Source organism: Desmodus rotundus, chromosome 2 (genome assembly GCF_022682495.2).
Source record: "Desmodus rotundus isolate HL8 chromosome 2, HLdesRot8A.1, whole genome shotgun sequence".
Lineage (NCBI taxonomy): Eukaryota > Metazoa > Chordata > Mammalia > Chiroptera > Phyllostomidae > Desmodus > Desmodus rotundus.
The window spans coordinates 6,903,656-6,929,630 of NC_071388.1; the positions used below are offsets into that span (position 1 = coordinate 6,903,656).

General features: G+C 48.6%; 1 protein-coding gene across 1 annotated transcript in view; it reads right to left on the reverse strand.

The window, feature by feature from the left end:
• Positions 1-25,975, reverse strand: part of LOC123480257 (cell adhesion molecule DSCAM) — a 452,836-nt gene that overhangs the window by 12,596 nt on the left and 414,265 nt on the right. Inside the window, exons 12-16 of the mRNA XM_053917294.1 lie at positions 18,267-18,463; positions 17,178-17,274; positions 16,256-16,384; positions 9,732-9,808; positions 1,715-1,785 (exon numbers count right to left, since the gene is read on the reverse strand). Of these exons, the coding sequence (XP_053773269.1) occupies positions 1,715-1,785; positions 9,732-9,808; positions 16,256-16,384; positions 17,178-17,274; positions 18,267-18,463 (571 nt within the window). The remainder of the gene's footprint in view (positions 1-1,714; positions 1,786-9,731; positions 9,809-16,255; positions 16,385-17,177; positions 17,275-18,266; positions 18,464-25,975) is intronic.

Genomic DNA, 25,975 nt, shown 5'->3' on the forward strand with positions numbered 1-25,975 from the left:
CGCTGCTCCGTGAATAGCATCTTAACCATCGGCTCATGAGCCAGCGGAAGCGAGGCTTCCATTTAATAGCCCACACCATGTTCATCCTTTTGTCATTAAGAAGAACTCTAACTTCAATTTACTGACTTGGCTGCTTTTTTTTTTTTTCTTTTTTTATGGAGACAGAAAGGATGTAAAGCCTTTTAAAGCTTGGACAGTTTCATGTTTCGTTTGTAAGAACTCTGTGGACAGACGCATCTCTCCAGCAGGACCCAGAAAGCTTTAGGGGCCAGAGCAATCACTGGTCTTTTTTGGGGCAAACACACAAGGGAATGAGGAGGGCACGTGGGTGAAACTTCAGAGACTCATTCAAGCCAGAGTGAGTCAGCATTTCGTCTGTAGTACGGTGGCCGGGATGCGTGTGGGGTTAGGGCTTGCGGAGTGCCTTTTATGACACGGTGTGTGATGCTCACAGCTGGCAGCTGTGCTCACAAAGATGAATGGCAACCCCTTCCCCGGCCTCGGCCGAGCTGTCTGAGCAGCCGACCATCACGCCACGCTGCCCGCTGGCATCGCAGCTCGCTGACACAAAGAGGCTTGCTGCAGGGTCGTGTGTTAACACCAAAGGGGACCCACCCCTCCAATGAAAATCCTGTCTTCCACAGACATCGGTCACTTAGTGAAAGGGCTGATGCTCCAAGGAGAAATCCAAGGACGGGTTTGGTTTTTAATGGTTACAAGAGGCGTGCATCTGGCAGACCTCACTGGGGTCCCCTGCCTGCTCTCTCTGAGTGAGAACACAGGAAAAGGGGGAGGAACAAGGCAAGATGAAAACACACGTAACATGGGAAATCCAGAACTGGATTAGTAAGTCTAACTTCACAGAAGTTTTGACCCGACAACAGCACTCCAGGTAAAATGGCACTTGGCTCAAGGTGGTTGTCTCCAAGAGCACATTCATTGGTGACTGGTTCCCAAGGCAGGTGTGCCCACCAGGTAAGTGACACCAGATAAGCTTGCCGGGGCAGCAACGCCCAACATGCTGGTCAGTGATGAGCTGGCACTGGAATAGGGATCAACTGCCCTTATCGGGACAGCTTTGCTGTGATAGAAAAGTATCTTCTAGACAAAACCGAACGCTGCCTGCTGCCATGGTCTGCACTGCGGCCCAAGCTTTCCTCCTCTCCCAGCGACAGTTAACAGCCCTTAGTGGCCAGACTGCACCTGCGGGCCACACTTGGGAACCGCTGCCCGGGATGCCACAACCTCCACCGCACAGTCCCTGCTGAGGAAATGGAGTGGGGGTGTACTCAAGGACACAGCTGGCCGGTGGTACAGGGAGGACTTCCTCCTTCCTGCCAGCTCAGTGCACTCGCGATGGCCCCAAGATCTGCCTCTTAGGAAAATCAATTTGAGAACATCTATCTCCCCAGGGGCAAAGTCTGTGATGCAGACAGGCCCAGCCTTCCCACTGTTTGTCTGGAGACCAGCACTTAGAACTCAATCAGGATTTAAAGAATTAAAATAAGACACAGCTACTTCACTCTCTGTGGATGTAGAATTTGCTGTAAAAATATTTGAAAGGTGGACACAAATATCAGACTTTAAGAGAAGGGCTTTAAATCTAATTTTGCAAAACCGAGTATTAGTGCCTTGGCATCGTAACACTTGACATGAGTGAAGTGCTCACTCCCATGGAACATGTGCCAGGAAAGCAAGAGTGTGCTCGGTTTACCTTCCAGGTGACCCTGATGCTCTGGGACGATATGGGCTCCAGGTGGACTTCCTGAGGTGGGCCATCGGGAGCTGAAAGACCAAAATCCACAGGCCAGTTAGAAGCCAGTTCCACAGAAGACAAACCCACCTAGCAGGGTGCAGGCCCAGAAGCCAGGCCATCTGAGCCCAGAGGCCTGCATGTTGAGCAACTAGCACATTTTGCCGTGTGCAATGTGCACCCACGCTTTTGTGGGCATTATACATGGGATTATTATACCTATTATTATACCCATGTATAATGTGCGCCCTTATTTTTCCCCTCAGAAATCTGGGCAGAAAGTGTGCATTATACATAGCAACATAAGGTAAGTCTGGCAGAGTCGTTGCACGCTAAATTCACCCTGGGCTTTCTCACTCCCCAGAAGAATGCATCTCGGGGCTGCCCTTGCCTTCTTCCCTGCTATGTCTTTGACAACTTGACTAATAAACCTCAACTGTGAGCAAGTTAATGGCTAAAACAGGAAGCTTATTTTTATAACACTCTGCCTGTAGTGGCTGTTGAGGACACTTCTCTTTCCCTTTAAGTGTCTTTTAGTGACATGGCTTTGGGGTCAACCAGGATGCTTAGAACTACCGAGGCCAACAAAAAAACCCCCCCAAAATGGAAATCCAGATCCTTCTGCCTGCATCTCTTTGATCACTTTAGTTCCTCATACTTTCCAATTAAAAATACTTGTTAACCAGGGGCTGTGGCCACAGATAAAAAAAAGCAAAGTTAAAAAAGGAAGTGTGTAACACACACCCACCTATTTCTATTGGTTGTATGGATTCCAATTACATCCAGTCCCAGTCAATGGACACGTATTAGAAACATACTGCGTGCTAAGTGCGTAGTGCGGAACTGAGGGACGCAGAGCGTTCTTGTTCCCCCCCCCCCCCCGCCCCGAGTTCCCGACCTAACCGGGATGGCTGGATGGCACAGAGATACCATGACCCAACATAGCAGACACTCGAATGTCCTCTGAGAAGTGGAAGCAAGCGGTGGCCCAGGGAGAGACCCCTGTGGGGGAAAACGTGTTGCTGGATTGAAGATTTTGGGATTGCAGCTGTACGAAGCCCCTTTCTGCGGACATGGACACCCCTTTGCAGAAGGGCGAGGAGCACGTGGGAGCTAAGAAAGCAGGAGCAGTGACAGTAAACGCATTTTGAAGAATTTGTAAGTAAAAGAAAGGTTAAGAGCTAGAGGCCCCATTGGAGAGAGGCAAGGTCAAGGGAAATGCTTTTCTGTTTTTGGAGGAAGAACTGTCGAGTAACAACACGATATTCAAAAATGCTCCTCAATTTACGAGGGGGTTGTGACCTGGTGAGCCCAGTGGAAGATGAAAATATCATAAGAAAATGCACTTAATACCACACTGTAGAGTGCCATTGTTCACCCCCATGATGGCGTGGCTCACTGGGAGCCAGGCTCCCTGCACCTGCCCAGCATCACCAGAGAGTCACAGAGCATATCGCTAGTCTGGGCGAAGGACACAATTCGAACTTGGCAGTGTGGTTTCTGCTGAACGTACATTACTTTTGCACCCTCGTAAAGTCAACAAATTGTAAGTCAAATCATAAGTCAGAGAGTGTCTGTGGTTGCTAAGTTGACGGGTGTTTCAATCTTTCTCCCTGAGTTCAAATTCTGACTCGACCACCTAGTAGCATTTTTGTTTGTTTGTCTGTTTGTTTTTTCCAGTTTCTTCTCTGTGCCTCAGCTCCCTTCTCCACACGATGGGCAGTAAGATTTATAGCATAACCTACAAAAACAACTTACAGAAACATGTTGGAGCAGTGGCCAATATAATTAGGAAGACATTGTCTTTTGGCACTGAATTTTCCACTCTAAATTTCTAAAATATTATAAGAAAAACTTTAAATTATGAAAAAAGTAGTCTGCTTTCGGAATTTTAGCCTTTCCTTACAGTTCCCAAGCTGTAATTTTTTCAGGGGTACTTATACTCAAGTTCTTGAAGGAAAAGTGTAATATATACAGAGAGCATTTCTCCTTTTTAAGAACAGAACAAAACAGAATATTTAGCTTTTCCCTATGGGAGGAGAAGCCTGGAAGTAACTATTAATAATAATTGTGATTTTACAAAATAAATAATCAGTGCATTTCTACAGAAGGTCAAACTTTTCAAATGGTGAAACAGTAATAGGCGAAGACTATATTTACAGGCCCTAAGGCCTTTACTAGACAAGGAAACTTTTACTAATTCTGTTTGGCTGAAACGACTGTGTTGACAGACCCTTGGTCATCGGTGGACCCATGGGTCTCCGCTCTTGTTTCTTCTTCGGGTCACCCAGGCTGGCCCTGTGTCCCTCCCTCCTGCGCCAGCTCCTCAGTTTCCTGCTCCTCTGACAGCTCTTGGTGGCTCTCAGTGGACTGTCTTCTCTCTCACTTCCGATGAATGACATCAAGACTCCACCCCAGCACTCCCCTCTGCCCTCAGAATGTTCTCTCCTCTGAGGACGGATCTTCTGGCCTCACCCAGAATCTTGGAGATAAATCAGTCATTCAATTGGCTGCCCCCACCCCCACCCCCACAGAGGTACTTTTGTCTCTGGCTTTCTTATTGAGGAATCTACTGAGCTTCGGCTATGTGCCAGGCCTGAAGCTGAGCAAGGACTGGCACACAGAGGCGGATGAAAATTGGACTGAGGGAGACCTGCATGACTCCACAACCACGTGGTCCTCTCTGATAGAATATTGTGGGTAAGGGGAGTGTTCTTTGCTTGGCAAAGGAAACAAAGACTGTGTTCAGTTAAAATCAAAATAAAACCAAGAAGAGTTGACACCTAGAGGGTGAAAGGATGAATTCATTTAAATAACTATTTATCAAATAAATAGCTATTTAAATTATTATTTATTTATCACCTATTATGTGCCAAGCACTGTCTTAGGTGTCTGGGATATAGCAGCGAACAAAATGAGCAAATATCCCTGCCTTTGTGGGAAGACCCAAAACAGATCATAAGCAAAATAAATCAATAAATTGTATGGTGTGTTTGATGGTAATAGATGATATTTTTTAAAAAGCAAAGTGTTCGTGGAGGGAGAGGACCAAGTGTGAGAGTGTCCTGTGGGCTGAACTTTAAATAATGAAGAAGGTCAGGGTAGGACTCATTGAAAAAATGTTATTCAAGCAAAGATTTGAAGGAGGTATGGAAGGAAGGTGAAGAACATTCCAGAACAATCACGGAATATTCTGAAACATTCCAGAACATTCCAGGACAGGTGGTGGGAGTATACCTGGCATGAATGAGGAACCTTGAGGAGGTCAGTGATTTGTTTAATTTCCAAAGTCTCTAGAAGGCAGCTGGGGAAAACGGACAATGGAAGCAGATTGCAGCAGGCTCAGGTTAGGACATCCCCAGTTCTTGGTGGGCAGACCCTGCGCATCTGACTCTCCCCTTGAAGAGCACAGTGGATGTCCCACTTGGCTAACATGCACCGATATTCATATGTTTATCAGAACACAAGGATGATGTCTTTTACTCCTTAGGACCCTCATTGTACCCTGTCCCCCTTCAGCCTCCAGCTCAGCACACAAGAAACTCTCCTTCTGGACCGGAGCTACTGCTCTGGAATGTGAGGGAGCATGATGCACAGACCATTGACCTAGCACTGGATGCAATGCACACCCAACAGCCCCACGTGGTGACCCTTCCATGATCCTGACCTTCCACTCTCTGATGCGTCTGTGAAAATTCGGTGGCTTTCCAAGGAGCTCCCACACAACCAAACTTCTACATTCTGAGGACAGACTCATAAGGAAAAGGGAGAAGGGACCAGCCACCCAAAACTCAGTCTCAGGCACTAAGTGACACATGACCAGGGCACAGCAGCTAATGAGGAAGTTGGTTGAGGGTGAGGGTTAGCTGCTGGATGGGACATGCTGACCGGTGTCACAGAAACGTGGCATGTCTGTGCACTTCTGGTCCATTAGGAGCTGCTCTCATCAACTCTTGACAGAGTCTCCACTTATTCTCTCAGCTTCTCCTCTTTGCGGGGGGGTAAGGGCTGCTGAGGGGAGACGGAAAGTGTGTGCTAGATGGTGTGATCTCTGCTTCCTGGCTGTGCCCTGAGGTCAGGTGCACTGGAGCATACTATAATGCACTTGGGCACGTTCACATGAAAACAAGCTCTGTGTTATGGAGCTGGAACAATGCCACTTTCCAGCATTAGGTAGGGAGGCTGTGGAAACAGCAGTGCTTCCCTTCTCACTAAGCTTTGCAGTGGACGGTACAGCAAGAATCCAAAGCCCAAATGCCCACCATGGCGAGACCTAAATTAGGGATCTGTACACCTTTTCTCCACACGGACAGCACAGATTTAGGCTTTGTGAGTTGCATGTGGTCTCTGTTGCATATTCTTCTTTTTATTCCTCTTTTTAAAATGAAAAAAAAAACACCCCACCTATTCTTAGCTCAAGAATCGTAAGTGGACTTCGGTCCATGAGACCTAGTGTGCTGAGCCCTTCAATTGAAGAGGGTGGAGATGTTGGTTAATTGGGGTGTAGGGCCACCCTACAGGGTAACCACTGTAGACTTAGCTCTAGCGGATTCTTGCCAAATAGGCACTTAAGAGAAATTCAAAATTTAGATATTGACCTCAAATCTCCAGATTTTAAAGACTGACACCAAAATGGAAAGACTGGTACAACAATAGCAGACCCAACCCAAACACACCCATGGGCCTGGCCTGCCGCATGTGCCGCGGTTCCGACCTGGGACACGCTGCACCCATCAGAACAGGAGGGCATCTCGGCTGAAGGCTCAGGTGCTTTCCGGGCCCCTGCTGGAGCTCTGATGGGTGCGCCTTCTTCTTTCTCCCACATCCTGCATTCCTCCACCTTCCAGCCTTCCCCTCTGCCTTTCCCTACTTCTCCTTCTTTATAAGGTCCTTCAAAATTTCAGTGTTGGCTTTAATGCACCATATAGTTTTCTTAACAATCACACACACACACACAGCACTCATTGTTACACCTATTCTAAGACAACTCTGTAAGGCACCTTTATAAATACCCTCCCACGTATACTGAGCTATCTCCCTTGTGCCAGGCACACATGACGGGTAGAAACATAAACAGCACATACCCTATGGAGAAATGACAGTATGGCTCAAGGGCCATTGTCAGACAGCTTCCTACTCAGTGCTGGGGAGGGGGCACTAATGTCATCCAGGGAGACTGGAGGAGGCATCGCACTGGGGGACATCCTTGACCAGGCTTTTCAAGGAGGAGTTCAGAAAAGGAGACCTGGAACTTGGAGGGCCTTCCAGACAGGGGACAGCATCCACATAGAGGAGGGGGCAGGAAAGGGCAGGCTGGCACTCACTGGGCCAGAGGGAATCCGGTAGGGTTTCAAATCGTAGGGTGGGGGACACCCAGGCTGAAACACCTCACAGGCCTCATTTCTCCAGTCAGGTGGGGAGTGAGAGGTGTCCTCAGGTTGCCCAGACTTGGGCACTATATTACCATAAAAATGGGTGGGTTTCCAGAAGCTTCCACCCAATGATTTTCACTGTTTGGGAGATGAGTACTGTATTTATTGACTTATTTTAGGAAGGGGAGCAGTTGGGCTGGGGAATGGTCATCTCGAGGTGGCTCCACCTTTGGACGGACGTCCCTGCCGGCAGTGGCCGTAGCAACCTGCAGCCACTGCAGGCAATTTTTGTGAAGGTCTCTTTGGTCAGGGTAGTTGCCCTCCGTTCTCCATGATTCTCATGAGGGAAAACGACCTTTGGATTTCAGTCACGCAAACCTATGCACCACGACACGGACGGATTCTGTTTTGGAGCTTTCCTTGGCTCAAGCCTGTTCCCCTCCTTCGTTTTGCCTCTGCTCATCTGCATGGTGAGTGAGGGAGGCTTTGTGGGTCCAAGGCAGCTCCAGGAGCCAAACATCTGGCTTCCAGTCAGCCTGTCTGCAGAGATGCCTGGGAGCTGCCCTGCAGACTGCTGGCCAGGCGTAGCTGTTCACCTGGCCTCCTGGCTAGGGAGAGAAACGCTGCCATGGCAACCACCAGCTGCTGCAGAGGTCACCCAGGAAACGGAGTAAAAAGCAGCGACACCATCAGCATTCATGCTGGCGATCAGAAGGCGGCCACAAAACCTAGTCGCCTGGAGAAGGTTGTCGGGATGGGGTAGACTTAGAACGGGGGTGAAGAGGAAGAAGGAGAAGGTTGGGTCCTGCATATTTTGGGGGCAGTGTATCGTCCCTAAATATCCAGCATGATGAAATTCTGGGATGTTAGTGGGTTGTTTATATAAATATTTAAATAAGATTCCATTTTTGCAGGAACACACACACATTCATTTCCCACTTATTTCTGCAAAATGCAAAGTACTTTTAAAGTTTGGAATTTTCCTTGTTTGTCCAGTCTATTTGTGGAGAAGGAGAAAGCTACCATGATGTCCATTTTGCAGAAAATAAATCACACAGGGTATCCGAGTATTAGAAGTGGCTCATCCCCAGCCCCGGAAGCATAATACTATCCTATCACCCTCCCTTAAGAACAATTTTCAAGGGCTGCTACATTCTGGGGCTGAGAAATGAGTGATCATCTGCTGTTCAGGAAGAACTGTGAATTTTAACCTGTTTTCTTGAGGACCATACTGATGACGAGTTAATATCAAAAGAGTTAAATTTTACATTTGTTTTGATCCAGAAGTTCTACATCTTGCTATTTAACCTAAGAAAATAATCTTGAAAATGGCAGAAGACATACAAGGATGTTCATCACAGTGGTGTTTATAATGAAAAAATTGAATACAACGGGCATGCTTAACAACATGGAATTGGTTAAACTGGTGGTGAAGGGACCATTGCAAATTGCCGACAAGTACTTAAGAGATAGGTGGGATGTCTATTTGTCACGGCATTAACGAGGGCCACAGAGAAGTAGGTGACGAAAGGAAGCCAAGGACAGCTCTGCCAGATGAAACAAACCTCGTGTTGACTCCCAGTCATTTGGGAATGACCATTTTAACCTTGGGGATATAGAACTGAGTACCTGAGACCAAACTTCCAATTTCTCTGTAGCAGTAAGTGGTGGCTGATTAGCTCTGATTGTTGGCAGGAAAAAAAAAGGCTAGCTTTGGGGGCTAGACACATTCTTGGGGGGCTTGCACCCCAAGAGATGAGCCAGGCTTTGGTTCCTTACATTTCCTTCCCCAGGAAAACCCAAGGGCAGCTTGCTTCCTCCTCTCCTTCTAGTGGGTGGGCTGTCATTGCTTAGTCCTCTATAAACCAGTTCATCCCCCATTCTGGTAGCTGTGGGTGGATCACTATGTTGAAGGGGGTGTGTACACTTGTGTGGACCTGCATGTGGGTGGGGGGTGAGTGTGCATGCATACATGGGGGGTGATGAAACAGGTTGCAAAATTGATTTCATAGGTGATATCAACATGCTCATACACAGCCCTAGGTGGTAGGATTATGGAACCTGTTTTACCTCCTTCAAAATGCTTGTATAACTATCTTCTAAGTTTTCAATACTGAATATGACATACTTTGTAACAGGAAAAAAAGCAATAAAGTTTATTACAGAAAATACTGACATTTCTAGTCAATGAATAACCTGGACTGCTGTCTCCCCAGCTCCCCACTGAGTGTGTTCTCGCCACCTCCTAGTTCAGCCTCCCCCCCCCCCCCCCCCCCCCCCGCTCCTGGACAGCTTGGGGAAGACGTCCCCTCATGGCTCTTCTGCCAGCCTGGATTCTGTGCGTCCACACAAAGGAATTATAATCATGGCAAGGCTTTCTTTAACTCTCACTGAAGGCTGGTGGCATATGTCTCTCTTTTAAGTCTTGGGCGTGACAACCTGGAACTAAGCCCTATTCGAAGAGCAGTGCCTTCCCCATGGGAGAACACTGTCTGTGTCGGTAGGGCGTGGAGCTCTGCAGAGCTCTCACCAAACGCCTGATTCTGCATTAACGGAGAGCTCAAGAGCCAGCTCGGGCCCCTGGGCCTCCAGCGGCACACACGCACCTGCCTCGTCCGCGGTGATGGACAGCTCGTTGCTGGGCTCACTCTTGCCAATCCGGTTCTTGGCGTACATGCGGATGCTGTAGGTGGAGGAAGGGTGGATATCAATGATGGTGGCCGAGTTCAGCTGAGGGGAAACATCTTTGGTTCTCTGAGCAGAATCCCAGGAGTCTTTGGGGTTTTGTTTTTCAAAAAAGAAGAGATAGAGATGTGAGTTTTTTTCCTCTGCCTTTGAAAGTTCACAAGTAGGAATTAAAACAAAGTTTAAAAAAGAAAGGTCACAACTTGGAGTGAAATTCTCAGTGCTTTGCTCCCAGTGTTCTGGCAGGAGGGCCATCCGAGGGGGGACCACGCCACACACTGATTGTCTACATGGAGGGGGACAAGTGCTGAGGGCACCTGGGTCCAGGGACCTCTGAGGCAACACACCAGGTCCACTGGCAGAGACCACAGAGGACCACAGAGATCGACAGGCGGGACGCGGTAGGAGCTCACACCAGTGGCACAGAGAACAACAGGTCCAAGCGCTCAGCATACAAGATATCAAAAGGAATTAGGGTTCAGACGCCCCTGCACCAAAAGGAAAATGTATTTGAAAACCAGCAACACCTTCAGCCATGTCAGATCTGTTTCTCCAAATAAGGAGTGGTAAAAATAAAATGCACATAAAAAAATCAACCTCAGTGTCCAGTATAAACACTGCTTACCAAATGCCTTTCTTAATTATTACTTTTGAAATGATTTAGTCTCAGAGCCTTTATGGTAGGCATGATTTTTCAACCACAGCTAATTTGAAAGGCAGCACATGCCTCCTTTGAAGAGTTACTATTGAATATATGACAATATGCACCTGCTGATTTTAGGGCTTCAGCCAATCGTGAGAACGTCAGGAAGTGATTCCTATTTCAGAAAGAGTCTGGGCAGGTGCTGATTGGGGTTGGGTGGTCAACAGATATTGTCGGTTGTAGGAAAAAGAACCTCCTCAGACGGAGGACAGAGAGGGTACTCACACACCCCCACACCCCAGGGTCCTCTTGTGTGTGATCAACACAATTGTAAGAATTTCACTGAGATTCTGTGTTCCCTGCTGGATATTAAGCCCCAGGAGGGCAGAGGGCACACTTGCCACGTTCAATGCCACACCTCTAGTGCACACACGAGCCTGACTGATAATAAATGCCTGTTTAATAGATGAATAAGTAAATAACAGATACACACAGACCTCTCGGTCCTGGGAGCGACCCCACCACCCTTCCCATGGGAATGGTGACCATGGAGGTTCGGAGGGCTTCTCTGTGCAGAGGGAACCAGAAATGCAAGAGATTTTCTGGGCTTGTAGAAAAAATGTGGCCTCAAGCCTACCTTTGTTCTAACTTTTCAGGGAATAGAACATAATAGAAACTAATAACTAATATTCCCATTAGAAGATAAAGCATCATTTGGGTCAAGAGATTGGAGGTAGAAAACATGACGTAAAGAGAAAAGATGCTGCAAAAAATCAATGGAAGAGGAAGATAAGGTGACTCCATGGAGGACGAAGGAGGGGGAGGGACGTTCATACTAGTGAAATGGCACAGGAAGAGGAGCCCTTGTCCAAAGAAGAGAAAGGCACCTTCTGGAGAAGACATCTAGGACAAGAGAGGAAGCCCAGACATTGCAAGATGCAGAGAAAGTTGCTAACTAGTACCAGGAGGCTCGTCTCTTGCAGTGGGTGATGGTTCTGTGCAGGGCAACATGGAGGTTTCTGGACCTGGCAGGGCCAATAAAGACACGGTCATCTTACTGGAGGTTGTGTCTGGGAGGTGGCTGAGAGCCTGAAAGTGGACATATGACTTCTACTGACCGCCTCCTCCTGCCAATCAACTGCTGTGGACAGCCCATGGGGAAGGGGCCAAGGTGGGCAGTGCTGGCAGGGAGTGAAAGATCCGTAGATCAGGCACTGTGCTTTCAACTTCTTCCTTGAAGTGATTACACTTTGAAAGAAGGAGCTGATTTCAGTGATCATGATTACAGAATATAGTTCAGAGCAACACAGGATGAATTTTTAGCTAAAGGTCAGGGAGATGAGGAAAAATGTGTTACCCTGATGGATTTTAAAATTACTGAATGGAGAAAGTGAATCTAGTTAAAACCCCAAACACACTCTAGCATTTTATATGGCATCAAAGGAGGGATAAAAACAGGGTGGCGACTATGCAGGAGAGGAGTCAGGAGAGGGACATCTCAGATGCTGATGTGCGAACTGGCAGGTTGTGGGTAACAGTGCGCTTCAGACTATAACACGGGGCATGAAAAGAAATCCCCAAGTGATCCCGATACTTGGGAGGATGAAAATGCAAATTGAAATACAAATATAACTAGCAAGAATTTGCCACAGGCAATATAAAGATTTCACAGGAGCAAGTCCCACACAGAAATGCATGCTTGGAAATCCAAGAGCAAGGATGCAGGTCCCAATGGGGAGGGTTTGGGTGAGGGCATGTATGCGGGCGAGGAATGAATCACTACTGGGGCTTCATGGAAGGTCTCCTTGCCCAGTGGGGAAGGAGATGAAGCTTTTGAGATGCAGAGAGCACATGCGGCATCATGAGGGCTTAGAAGTCTCACCAGATGATGTCTAGGGACAGGGGTGTGGGCAGGGCTGAAGGGGAGGCTGAGGCTCCCAGCACCTTGCAAATGTGGGAAGCTGCTCCCTCTCAGGGCCGGGAGCACCAAGGGAAGGGACCGAAGGGCTAGCGCAGGCCAGGAGGGAAGCTTGGCGGAAGGGCCCCTCCCGGATGCTGTGCACAAGGAGCACAGCCTCTGCCAGGATTCTTGTCTGAATCATCCTCTCTGCCTGCCGTTGGGTGAGCCCAACCAGCAGTTCAAGGGGAAAGGAATCTTTGTGGTCTGGTCTATGGAGTTCAGCTTCCCGGAGAAGGGCAGACCATGGGCTCATGGTGGAGCTCAAGGCAGCCAGCAGGAGAAAATGAGCAGCAAAGGGAACTCACACTTGTGAAGTCGCATCTGCTTACTTGGTGCTGTGCTAGGCATGATGGGAATGTGACGTCTGTAGGCCCCAAATCTGTGGGCCCACTGGAAACACCTTGGAGCGTTGACAACTGCACTTTCAGACCTAGGGAGTCCCTAGGGGACGGTGCCCAGAACCTGTGTCTCACAGAAGCGTCACTGTCTGGGTCATCCTGAGGCACAGCCAGAGGTGGGCCAGACCGCTTCGTTTGATGGGATTCTTACAACATCCGGCGAGGTAAGGATTTTTACTTTCATGAGAGAGTCAAGGAACTCAGGTCCTGTGACATAGCTGGTGAGAAGTGGGGCAGACTTTGACCTCAGGTGCATTGTCCCCATGACCCGGGCCATTTTCCTGTGTCCCATGGCCTTCAGGTATTCTCTGCAGGATGCCTAACAGGACTGAGTATCAGTTTTCCACACACTTGCTGAAAGTCTAGATGGAGACTTCCTGATGAGCTCTTGACTTGGCTTACTGATGAGGAGCGATGCAGAGAGGGTGGCCAAGTGCAAGAGAGGGGAGCTTGGCCAAGAGCAGTTGTGACACGTGTGGGTGTGCAGGCACTCAGGGAGAGCTGTGCACTGCGGATGTGCACTTCGGTTTAGAAGGAGAGCTCAGACAATTTTGTTGAAAAAGTCAGCAGGACTCTATGAGTGGCCCGGACAGATGGTGACATAAAAGATGGGGATGTTCAGAATCACACTCTGGCCTCTGAAATTCCACATACCCCCAGCGTGGTTGTAATGGGTGCTCCCTGGTGAGCTCAGCTTGGGGGTCGGATATCCTGAATCAGGAGGATGGCAGATCAAGGACAGATAGGAAAGGGTGAACTTGACCTGAAGCAGTGTTGGCAGAGGCCAGAATGAGTGAAGGAGACCAAAAGTTCTAGAGACAAAATTTACAAAGGTAAGAGCAAGTGCACAGCAACCCCCCCCCCCAAAAAAAAAAATCACCCACAGTGGCTATGCGCATATGAGTTTGTGCTTCCTGGTCTAGATGGTTCCATCCCAGGATCCAGGAGACACTGAGGATTCTGAAAGCAGGAGGAGTAGGTAAGGAGCACAGATGGGTTTAGATGAATTTTATATAGAAGCATTTTCGTGTGTGCCTGAGTGATACCGGAAGCTGCCATTTCTTAGATGTTTACTCTGTGCCAGGCGGCAGGTAAAGCACTTTAAGGGCATTCCCTCCTTAACGGGAATTCACCAAATAGCCACTGAGCACTGACCACGTATTAGGTGCTGTGCTAGGTGCTGGAGAAATGGCTAAAACTAGACCCAAAAGGCATAGAAAGCCCCAGGGAGCCTCCAATCTGGGGGAGGCAACACGTGAATCATCACCCTCACAACTGCAGCCACCCTCTTCCCAAACAGGGTCACATTCTGCACCATCTTTTTTGGTGGACACGATTCAATCCACATCATAAAAATGTCAGTGCCACTGAAGTTAATGCACAAATGTAATATGACCCCAGTGCAAGTACCGAAAGAGGTTTTCTGGAGCTAGACAGGTTTATCCTAAAACGTATGGATGGAAAACCAAGAAAACCCCGAGAAGAAAGTTACGAGGCTGAACTAGCTCCACCAGAGAGTAAACCATGAAGCTCTGGTGATTGAAACCACCGGCACTGGTGCCCTGACAGACAGACAGAGGTTGGAATAGGCCACGAAGTCTGGGAACAGGCTGCTGCACACACGGAAAGTCAGCGTGTGGCAAAGAGGGCATCTGCAATTGTTGAGCCACAGAAGGCTTTAGTAACACACGGATGGATGCCCATTTGGGAAACAATACATGAGATCCGTATCTCCTGACATGCACAAGAATGAGCTCCAGATGGATAGGAGATGGACATTTTAAAGAGGGAGAGAAAGAAGGCACACACATAATAGAAGAAAACACGGTGAATCATTTCATAGCCCCACTGTAGAGAATAGCTTGGTTCATGTGCTTCAAAATCCAGATGTAGTAAAAGAAAATGTTGAGAATTTTGGGGGGAAAAAAGAAACAATCATGGAAATAATTATGAGATTGCACGTGATGGCTTCTGTCAGAAAGACAGGAGAGATGCTGGAGGAGCAGGTGAGAGGGAGGTGTGGCCTCCAGGGTGAACCAGGGAGGGGTCTAAGGAGGAGGCAGAGTAACCATAGTAACCACAGGGCCCAGGGAACAGGGTCTTCCAGCCAGAAGGCAGCCCATGGCCTTTGAGGGACCCGTGTCACAGAGATACTCTGGTGACCCATGTCACAAAAGAGAATGGTGAGCAGAGCTAACCAGCGAAGGTGCACAGCAGGTAAGAGACAGGGCCAGTAGCGGAGCCAGGACAGGCCAGACCCCAAACTCCCTGTGGAACCACTGATAGTCACCAGTGCCTGGAAAGGACAGTTCTCCCTCAAGACAGGGAGGCACCGAACTCCCCCGAGAGGTGGCCTGGGCTGTCGCTCCAATAGCATGGAAGGTGGTGATCCTGAGGTCAAGGCTCAGCCAGAGAGACCGCTGACCTGTCCCTACCTCTGGGGACTCTGCGGAGCGTCTCCCTGATTCGCATCTGCATTTCTCCTGAGCTCTCATTGCCACCATCAGTTTCCAGGTCATTCTCTGCTAGAACGTGTCTGCCTCACCCAAGAAACATTCTCTTTCCTTCAAGACCTGAATCTCGGAACTTCTGACTTTGGCTCCACCCGACCTTATTTCCCCAGCACAGAGGCAGGGCCTCCTCCCCTCCCTTTGGCCCCCGGGAAGCCCACTTGGCCCGTTGATCTGGGTCAGTGCTCTCCTCAGCCTGCTTGTTGGGGTTGCTGCTCCCCATCTCCCAGCCTACACCAGCTGTGTCCCATTTCCCGGTGACGGGGTGACAGTGTGACTGCTCTCGGGAGGTGTCCTTGGACCGTGTGTAGGCATCACCTCACTCCTGGGTCTCTAGCTGCATCTCTGAGATGAACCAGCTGAGCTGCCCCATGTTTTCTGTGTGTTTCCAATCAGGCCAGTTACTTCAAGTCCCAAATACCATTTCTGAAAGCACGGTTCTTGGGCAAACTTGGTCTGGACAGTGCCCGCAAAGTGAAAACTAAGGCTACGATGTGGCTCCTGAGAATTCCATCAACCCTTCACATGCTGATGGTGCTCTAGTTGCTCGTCTTTTTTGTGAGACAGTGCAAGTCCAAATGGGACGTGAACGGGCGGCAGGGGAAACAGCAGAGATAATGACCGTGGCCAGGACCTGTCGGCAGCTGCCCCTGTGCCAATCAGTGGCGAGAATGCCAAAGTGCCTGTCATGAAGCAAGACTGAGGCTCAAGGGCAGAGGAGCAGAGCTGAGCCCACGAGGGGCATCTCGACGCAAACACCCCACGGAAAGAAGCATGGCGGACTTCGAGCCAGAAAGGAGACAAACTGAGAAAAAGAGCCCCCTCTGAGTTTCTGTGAGTCCGGCTTTGCTCTTCCAGGGAAAACAAATGGGAATGGAGGAGAATAAAAGGGTGTTAGCAGTGGACCTAGAGCTGGAGGAAATAAAGGACTTACCTGATTTGTTCTTGCATTCGATATCGTAGCCCGTGATGGGGCTGTTCCCGTCAAACCCCATCGTCCACCTGAGGGTGATCGTGCGCGCTTTCACGTCTTTGATCTCGATTTCGGGGGGGTCTGGAGGCTCTGTGTGGTCAACAGGACGCTGGGGTTAGCTCAGACAAGGACACTGGTGGAAATGCTGAGTGTGGCTCACAGAAGCTTCTCAGCTTTCTATACTGGGAGATGCTTTTTGCCTGGAAGCATGTTTTTTTCCTAATCTCACTTTAGGGAGGAGAAATTACACTTTTCCCAGACTGCCAATCATCATAGCACTTGCAGAGCTGGGCCAAACCTGGAGGATTTATTATCTTTTGAAAGACTTTATTTATTTACTTTTAGAGAGAGAGGGAGAAAGAGAAGGAGAGAAACATTGATTGGTTTGCCTCTCGCACGCCCCCAACTGGGGACCCAGCTTGCAAACCAGGCTTGTGCCCTGATCAGGAATTGAACCTACAACCTTTTAGTCAGCAGGATGATGCCCAACCCACTGAGCCACACCAGCCAGGGCAAACCTGGAGGATTTAAATGGCACTCTTCTATTTGGAATCTATAATTCAAAAACTATGTTGGGTGAACTCCAAATGTTAAACTTCCCTTTTCTATTCACATCGTCCAGGGTAAGGATTCCCAGAATTGAGCAGAGAAGGAACATGACTGCCAACTCATCTGACCCAGTTCCTTTAAGGACTTAGTTCTGTTTGGGGCTGCTCCCTGATGTATTCACGGGCACCGCAAAATACTGCTTTTGCATATTCAAACTCCGGAGAATTAGGGAGTGCTACGTAGCAAGCTGAGCTCAGCCCGGTGTCTGAGCCCCGGCACACACTCACAGTCCTAAATCAGCCATGTGTTCTGCCCTCTGCTGTCTCCTTCCTACCTTGCACTGTGAGCTGAATTATTCCACGGTCCTCCCCGTAAGAATTGATAGCATGACAGGAGAAGAAGCCAGAATCTTCTCGTACCGTCGGCAAAATCTGTGTGTAAAGCAGACAGAAATCCATCTTATCCAGAAGTATAGAGTAAGCGAGCAACTGGAAGGGCTTTGACTGTAAAGGTCTCTCCACCCCCAGCAAGCACACACATACATACATACACACGTCTGACATCAAATCATTTCAGCACAACTATCCCAGTGCTGATGGATGTGTCCTATGTACATTAGTGACATCAGCTGCCAGCTCGTTAAGTTGGGTGCATACTTTATGTGGGATGTCAAGGTCAAGTTGATATACAGTCCACATATACTTTCCCCCCCCATAGCCCGCCTTTAAAGCCTCCAGAACAACCCCACCTAAGGAAACAGATTTATAAACACTGTAATAAAGCCTCGGTCTCATGGGACCCTTGTTAGAGGTACGCCCAGGGACTGTGGGGTTGAACCTCGTGAGTGAATCGACATCCACATTTCCAACACGGCTCTTTTCCCCGTGTGTGTGCTCGGCATCCCCTCTCGCCCAAATCGAAAGCATCACCCAGTTAGCTACCAATTGTGCTAAATCATATGAAACGGTAATACTTTTTTTCTAGCTTTTGTGATTCCATTTGGAAGGCAGGATTTGGTTACCTCGGATTTTTCCACGGCAGCAAAATCTTTTTCCTCGTAATGTTTTTGTCCCAAAGCCTATCCGGTTTCTCTTTTTCTAGGGAGTGAAAACCCGCAACAGTACAGGCTGTCACTCTTCCAGGATTAACTGTCAGCAAGGGACTCTGTTTCTCACATTTTTTATTACAGTTGGGTTCCCCGCTGTGTTCATAATAATTTTACTCTGAATAACACTTAGGATAAAGCAGCATTTTCACAGTCTACTCACTAATCTCCCTGTAGGAGGAGGGGGGAATGATGCTTCATAAATTGACTCCAAAAGACTGTTTATTTATCACCCACACGTACCCACCTATGTGGAAAGCCAGGCTCACTGCGCCCATGAGCTTAGACTCTGATCCGCGGTGTTTGTCATGCTTTTACCTGCAGAGTAGAAATCACCTCCTCTCCCACCTCCTTGGTGGACACAAGGTAACGGGCCATTTCGGGGTTAATGATCCGGTCCTCCTTCTCCCAGCGCACGATGATGGGCTTCTCCCCATGAGCCGTGCAGCTCATCTCCTTCTTTTGGCCCTGCGTGGCCAGGGTAGTGTTCGGGTAGGACGTGATCATCGCAGGAACTGGAAACCCAAAAGGGGCACAGACTTACCAGGTGACCTAGGGTTCCTGATTTCCCCACTGTAACCCTCAGCTAAATCACACCAAGAGGTGTTTCTTCAAAATGAAATCTATTGAAGAAACTGCTGAGCAAGAATCATGAGGAAGACAGAGGGAAGGTGGCAAAAAAAAAATGGAACTTGGCTAAATGAGCCCTAAGCAGATGTTGCCACGTGGCTTCGTGTTCAGGGGATGTTGCTCTCTTCCAATCCCATTGAGGACAGATGCGGGTCACAGGCATGGCCCATGTCCCCTAGGACACATAGGAAGATGACTGTACTTGATGATTCGACTGGGTAGGGGGCTTCCATTGAGAATTATGCTCCTTGTTCTGTGATCATACATGTTTCTAACTCTCATTTTCAACCATGGACATGAAACCTTCATCAGCTTCAGTGGAGCCTCGATTATTGCCAACCAATCCCTGAAGTTACTTCCAGGCACTCCCATCTCCCATAGCCGTTACCAACTTTGATAGTCACCGGGAGCCGTCAGACCAGGAAGCCACACCCCCAATTCACGAGAAAACAGGAACCTGGATTTGTGAAACATCTCAAGTTCCCTCCCCGACCTCAAAATTCACCAATAGGCTTCCATTCTTGGTAATCCACTGCATGATGTAAGACCCCACTCCCAGTCTACAAACCACCTAAAAATACTGGACAACGTATAACAAACATCTTTTTAAATGCAGACTCTGTTTACAAGAAAGTAAGAGAAAGCCAGGGAACCAGAAACCAAAAGGGACGCTGGAAGGCCGGAGATATGCCGGTGCTGGCAGGGAGTTCAAAGGGAGACCTCCAATCCAGGCTCCTCAAAGGGCTCAAGCTTCAGAGTAAGAATATAACACGTGCAAAAAAAAAAAAAAATCCACAATGACAAAGGGAAAAGCAAATGCATTGGCTTATGTTATGAATGAAAATAAAAGGTTTCCCTGAGAATTTGTAGCTGGTCTGACTCTGCATAGGTTCCGAGTTAAATTCATGTTCATGGTTTAACATATGTGTGATCTTAGCTTGGAAATGGGCCTGAGGAGCCCAGCACGAGCAAACAGAAACCTGCTAAGTATGCGGCCTCTGTGCACACCCACTGGGATTCTCCCAGGTAAGCTTCTGCTGGATACGAGCTCCAAACCAAAAGCATAAAACACACGAAAACAATCACCAGAGAATGAACCCCCCTCCAAGGACTTTAGATGCTAGAATGAGTAGGTACAGGCCCTAAAATAGTTACACACCAAACGTTAAAAGATATATAAAAAAACGTGAGAAAGGAACATGATGCCATAAAAAAAGAAAACAAAACAAGGAAGATTTGAAAAAGGACCAAAACAAGTCTTTATTTTTACCTGCTTTCTGCCTTATTTTCCCAATCACAGCAGAAAGACCCTCCCTCATTTCTAACGTCAAGTTCATACTGGTGCTCTTCATTGGCCACCTCATCGACCCTCCCACGTTTCTGGGCACCTGACCATAGAAACCACATGCCTTCCTCTCAGGCTGGCACATGCTGGGGCACGCCTTCCCCACGGCCTACCACAGTGCTTTGGGACAGGTCACAAGTCAAATGTCCACCGTGCCTGTGGCCTGGACACCCAGGCAACAACTGGCACTTAGGAGCTTCTCCACCATCAGCAGGCAGGTGGCAGGAGAACCAGGTGTGGAGTGGGCAGCCTGCCACCTGGCCTACACCTGGGCGGCTCCTCCCCCAGTGTCACAGGCCGGCTCTGTAATTCCAGCCCTGAGTCCTGATCCTGCCCTGCCTCTGGCCTATGGAACAAAATGTTTAATTTTTATTCACACCTTTGCGAGGTATAATTTATGTACCCTAAAATCCACTTGTTTTAAGTGTACAATTGAATGGGGTCTAGCATTGTATTAATGGCCTGGGGTGGCTATAATCACTTTTCAGGAGCCAGGGACGGGGCTCACAAGAGAAACAGATTCTCTCGTGCTCCTGGAGACGAGTCTAAAATCAAGGGGTCAGTGAGGCCACACTCCCTCTGATGGCCCCAGGGACGAACCGTTCCTTCCCTCTTCTGGCTTCCAGTGGCCTTCGGTATTCCTCGGCTGGTGGCGGGTCAGCTCCAATTTCTGTCCCCACATTCGCACTGCGGTTTTCCTTGCGTGTTGCTCTGTGTCTCCACAGCTTAAGGATCCCTCCCAATGCAATATCACTTCACCTTAGCTAATTACATCTGCAAAGACCCTACTTCCATATAAGGTCATATTCTGAGGTTCCTGGTGATTATGATTTTGGGGGGGCACTATTCAACCCAAAACAAGTATATTTATATCACTCAGCACGCACTCACATACACAATCGCAACCTGGTACAACTATGAGAGGTGTATAATCACCACCACATTGAATTTTAGAGACATTACATTACCCTAAAAAGATTCTTTCTGTCCAAATCCAGTCGCTTTCCTTTGCCACCCACCAGAACCGGGCAACCACGAAGGGGCATTCTATTCCTCTAGGTTTGCCTTTTCGGGACACTCCCCATATACGGGATCCTACGGTAAGTTTCCTTTCTGGCTGTTTTCACTGAGAACCTTTTCAAGGTTCATCCATATTATTGCATATTCTTTTGTTGCTGAATGACAGTCCAGAGCACGCTTATACTACATTTTGTGTGCTCACTCACCAGTTGATACACATGTATGCTCTTTCCGCTCTCTGGGTGTGATGGGTCGACACTGGTGTACGGGGTGTTGTGTGGGCCTACGTTTTTACTTTGCTCCGAGTAGGCTCCTAGGGGCAGAAGCACTGACTCACGGGCCAAGTCTGCATTTAACATTTTGAGGAGCCTCCATACTGTTTCCCCATTTTGCAGTCTGCACGTAAGGGGACTGAGCACAGAAGAGGAAGGGGAATGGGCTGTGAAGGTCCAGAGTTTAGGGTGAGGGGAGAGGAATGTCACCTTTACCATGTGACAGGTGAAGCTGCAAGAAGTGAGCCAGCACCTTCCTGTCTAGTTTGATGCCCTGTGGCTGTGGAGCCCCTGGGCCAGCCTCTGCGCCTCCACTACTGAGGAGCTGTGTGTGGTGTGGAAGGGTCCAGGAGGGCCAGTGCATGCCACCCTGGAGAATTAAGCACACACAGGGACTGGGGCACAACTTTGCAGAGATTTTCAGCTGCTTCCCCAAGTCCATTTTCCCTCCTCAGAGATCACAAAGGCAAAAGGCAGCCTGTGCTGCGGCAGGAGAAGGGCCTGCAGAGCTGGAACCTGGGAGAGCAGTCCGCTCCCTCAGTTGTCCACCTCATGGACAGAAGGGACCAAAGCCCTGGGAGGTCACCGGCCCCATGTAAAGGGACCATTAACTGGTCTGCCTGCCCAGAAAGGGGGCAGGATATGCACGCCACCATCCCCGTGAATGTCTTCTGCGGCAGATGACTTCAGGACGAAGTTCCAGGAGGAGCAGGGGACAGGGTGGACCACTCCTCCCTATCTCTCCCCTCCATTGTGGACATTCCTGCCTTCAACTTCACACTGTTCCCCGTCAAAGAGTTCTGGATGCTACTGAACCCATCTGAACAGGGGATGTGGAACTTGGGCATCCTGTGTGTGCGTGGAGAGTTGAAAGGGAAGCTCATGCCTTGACCACGGAGGACCTGGGCAGGCGCATTGGCTTCCTGTGCCCTGGGCAGGGGATCCTACCTGCTCTGTCACACAGAGCCTTGCTTATGAGCCCAGCTGTCCTGGGGAGCTGTGACACATGTTCATTATGGTCCTGGGACCACTTTCCTGAATGTAGTTATGGGAGAGGCAGGCCAATCCGTGAGGTTCTTCTGACAAGTCTCCTTATCACCTTTCCTTTCAACACAGAGTGATGCCTTTATAGCGGCATCATCTCAGTAAACCTCAACCACGTATTCATGAGAAAAATGAAACACCATAAATTGTGTCTAAGAACTTCCCAAATAGCACCAATGTATCTGTACAAAACGTCTATCCTTCGCTTGGTTCTGAACTCAGGAGTATTGCTTGTTGGGCCCTCTTTAACTCTAACAGTAGATATGGACCACTGACTGTGAGCAGAGATTTTCAGTGGCCTCCTCAAGCTCATTTTTCCTCTCTTTCCCAAGTTTTTAACAGGTGACAGTAAATGAAATATATGCCTGAATAAAAGAGTGTAACCTTTCTTATAGCTAGGTGTTGCCATATGACTGAGCTCAAGGCAATGATATATCTGGGACTTTGGGAAGGCATACTCATCTGGCTGGCCTTCCTTCAGGCTGCCTATACTTTCTCCTGAGCCAGCCTGCAATCAGAACCTGATAGCTGGAGCACCAGCAGCCATCTCGGCCCATGAGGTGATGTGGACAATGAGAGCCCAGCTCCTTGCTGACACCCTGAAGCTATCCTCCCAAACCTGGCCTGCCCTGTGACATGAGAAAGAAATTAACCATTTCACTTATCCATTATTATTTTGATTTTTTCTGTAATAGGAGACTGAGAATTGTTTTGGGCTGACCTTAATCATAGGTCTAGACTCTTTGGGGAAATATGGCCTATGCCCTATATTGAAAAACCAATTCCTATTGGATGGCCCTGCAGAGAAGAACATAAGGACAGAGTTTCCAGAGCAGCACCCAGGTGCATACTCATCATTTTGGGTCAGGTGGTCAGCAGCTTATAGGACATGGAAGTCGGTTAGTTTGAATCCGTAGGTGTGCCACGGGCTCACTGTGTCACCTTAGACAGACAGTTAATCACACTGTGCCTCAGTTGCCCTTTGTCGAGTGGGGATAACAGTCATTGAGGGGTAACAGAAGCCGGCCCACAGCGCGGAGTCAGCACTGTGAGAGCATACGCCGGCGGTGCCCCCGCAGACCAGATGGCAGGGCTTCCTTCGTGCCCGCAGACGAGGGGCCCTCAGGTGAGGAACGGACGTGGGCTTTGATTTGAGGCTGCTTTACGAAAGACATCTTCAGTTTGGGCTCAGATTCACTAACCAACATTTTTTTTCCCATAATATCTGAGGGCAAAGCCACCTAAACTGCAAAACTGTGACTAGATCTGCTGGAAGCCCACGTTTTCTTCTCGTTCTCCTTCTCAAAGCTGGGAAGCGTGAATCAGAAACTGCGAAACTCACACACAGTTTAGCTTGGAAACGTGGTTCCCCGTCCCTCCAGGAAGCAGGCGGATTTCTGCAGCGCCCCCTCTGAGCACAGGTCAGGGAATCTCTGGCAGCAAAGCTGTGTTCTGGGAATCAGCCCATGCTCATGCCTCAGTGTCACGGGAATCTAAAGGCTACAGAAAGGATTTCCCGTGGTCCAGGGCCCACAGAATGGAAAAAGAAATCTGTAAAATGGTGGGGCATGAAAAAATATATATAGATTTCCTGTGAGGACAGGTCACACGTGGTCACTTCCCAGGTCCAGCGTCTTTTATCTGCCTCTCTTCTCTGTATTCTTCTGACAAGTCTCCTTATCACCTTTCCTTTCAACACAGAGTGATGCCTTTATAGCGAGAGTAATGAGAGTAAGCCGATGCCGAAATAAGGGCTCCTGTCCTACCTTATGAGATGTGCAGGGAAGGAATGCATTGTGAAGGCTGGTGTTCACCTGGAATGTAACTCCCTATTCTTTTAAAAAAATCAGCTGGAAGAATCACTGTTACTCTCCAGGATAATACAGAATTGTTTTGAGGACTTTTTTTCCTGCCCCTTTCTTTTCTTAAAAATGAAAAGCTTTGTGGCATTCTATATGGGAGAAATGCCTTGACCTATTCATGGATGTTTGGTTTAGGTTTGCCTATCTTACTCTGCATAAACTGCTCCTTCTTCTTCCTTTTTTCCATATAATCTCCTTTGGAAGAGGGCCCCGCCAACAAGGGTGTATTTGTCTGGTTAATACATTCTGTATTTGGTCGGAAATATTCTGGCAAGCCCACCACCTCTTATCCAAGCCAAGTATTTCCAGCCCTTTAAAAGAACGGTCAAAGGATTTGTGAAAATGGATCATTATCAGGCTCTTCGCAATGCTAATGGCAGAGGCCTGACCTTTTCACTTGTCACAGTCAGGGACACCAGAGATGTCAACACATCAGCAGAGCAATGCTTCCTGCACAGGTCCCTGAGGTGTAACAAATGGAGGGTGTTTCGCAGGACCGGGCCAAGGAGGGGCTGTGCCCACCCTGCTGGTGGAGACAAAGAAAAGCCAGACCAAGAGGGCTTTGTTCAAAGACTGCATGCTGTGTGCTTCTCCTGCAAAATTGCCCCCAAAGAGGGTGCTGTGTGACTTTGTTACATATTAATTCACAAATTTCCTTCATAATCAGGACACCATCTAACAGCCCCTCACGTTCAGCAAGTCTGCAGCCTTCTGGCAGAAGGAAGCCTCCTGTGACCTACTTTCTTGCAGCAGAAAGGTGCAGGGATGTGGTGGCTCTGTTGGGACCAGCCAAGGAGAGCTGACGGTGCACATTGCAACCCAGCTCCACAGTCCAGTGACAGTGGCTAGTTAGCCTGAAATCGGAAATGGGGGCTTTACACCACTGAAACTGGCCGATGCCAGAAATCAGGGCTGCTTCCTCCCTCTGTCCCCACAGCTAGTTGTCTGTCATTGACCAGAACCCCACAGAGAAGGTCACATCCCAATCCCATCACACCAGAGGCAGAGAAGTTGGGGAGCTTACCAAAAGCAATAACTAATCTTCTTCCTAACAGTAAACCTACATACACGACCAGTGCATCACTGCATCCTTAAACAGGCAATTCAGCAATGAATCGACACATCCATTGATATTTTCTACACAAGGCAGAATGACAGTTGGTGCTAATTAATCATGGATATTAAAGATTAGTTCCAAATTATTCTGTCCTGGTTTAATGGCTCCACCCATAATACAAAAGTGGTTCGAACACACTTTAATTTTTTTCTCCCTCTCCAGCTCTGCTTAAAATGCCACCAAAAAAGAAATGAAAGGAAATACCAAGCACTCTGGCTAGACAGCCTGCCTGTCACGATCACCTGGTCCAATCCCTTCACTTCACGGAGAAGAAAAGAGGAAAGCAGAGAAGAGGAATGAGTGTCGAAGACCCAGATCCAAGAGTCAACCAGGATCTGACTTAATGACTCCTACTCCAACGCCATCATCATCCTCATCAAGAACGACCCCCAACGTAGAGGGTCCCCTACCTTCCGATGCCCGGGACTTCCCATGCTTGAGCAGGGCGTCCCTCGATCCCTCCAAAGGGTTGGAAGAGGGACGGGGCATGAGGGTGTAGGACCCGGAGCAAGGCTGCCCCGGCACCCAAGCTGGACAACAGAGGCAGGGGCACGTGGGTTTCCAGCTGGGAGGGCCAGGGGGGGAGATGTTCTGACACATGAACATCTTAAACTGCTTCTTCGGCTGCTTTATTTTGTAAATACGCCCCAACAGTTGACTAGGAAATATTTCAAAGATACAGAAAGGTGAGCAGCCATGTACCCAGTGCCTGGATTCCGCAGTAAACATTCCATGCA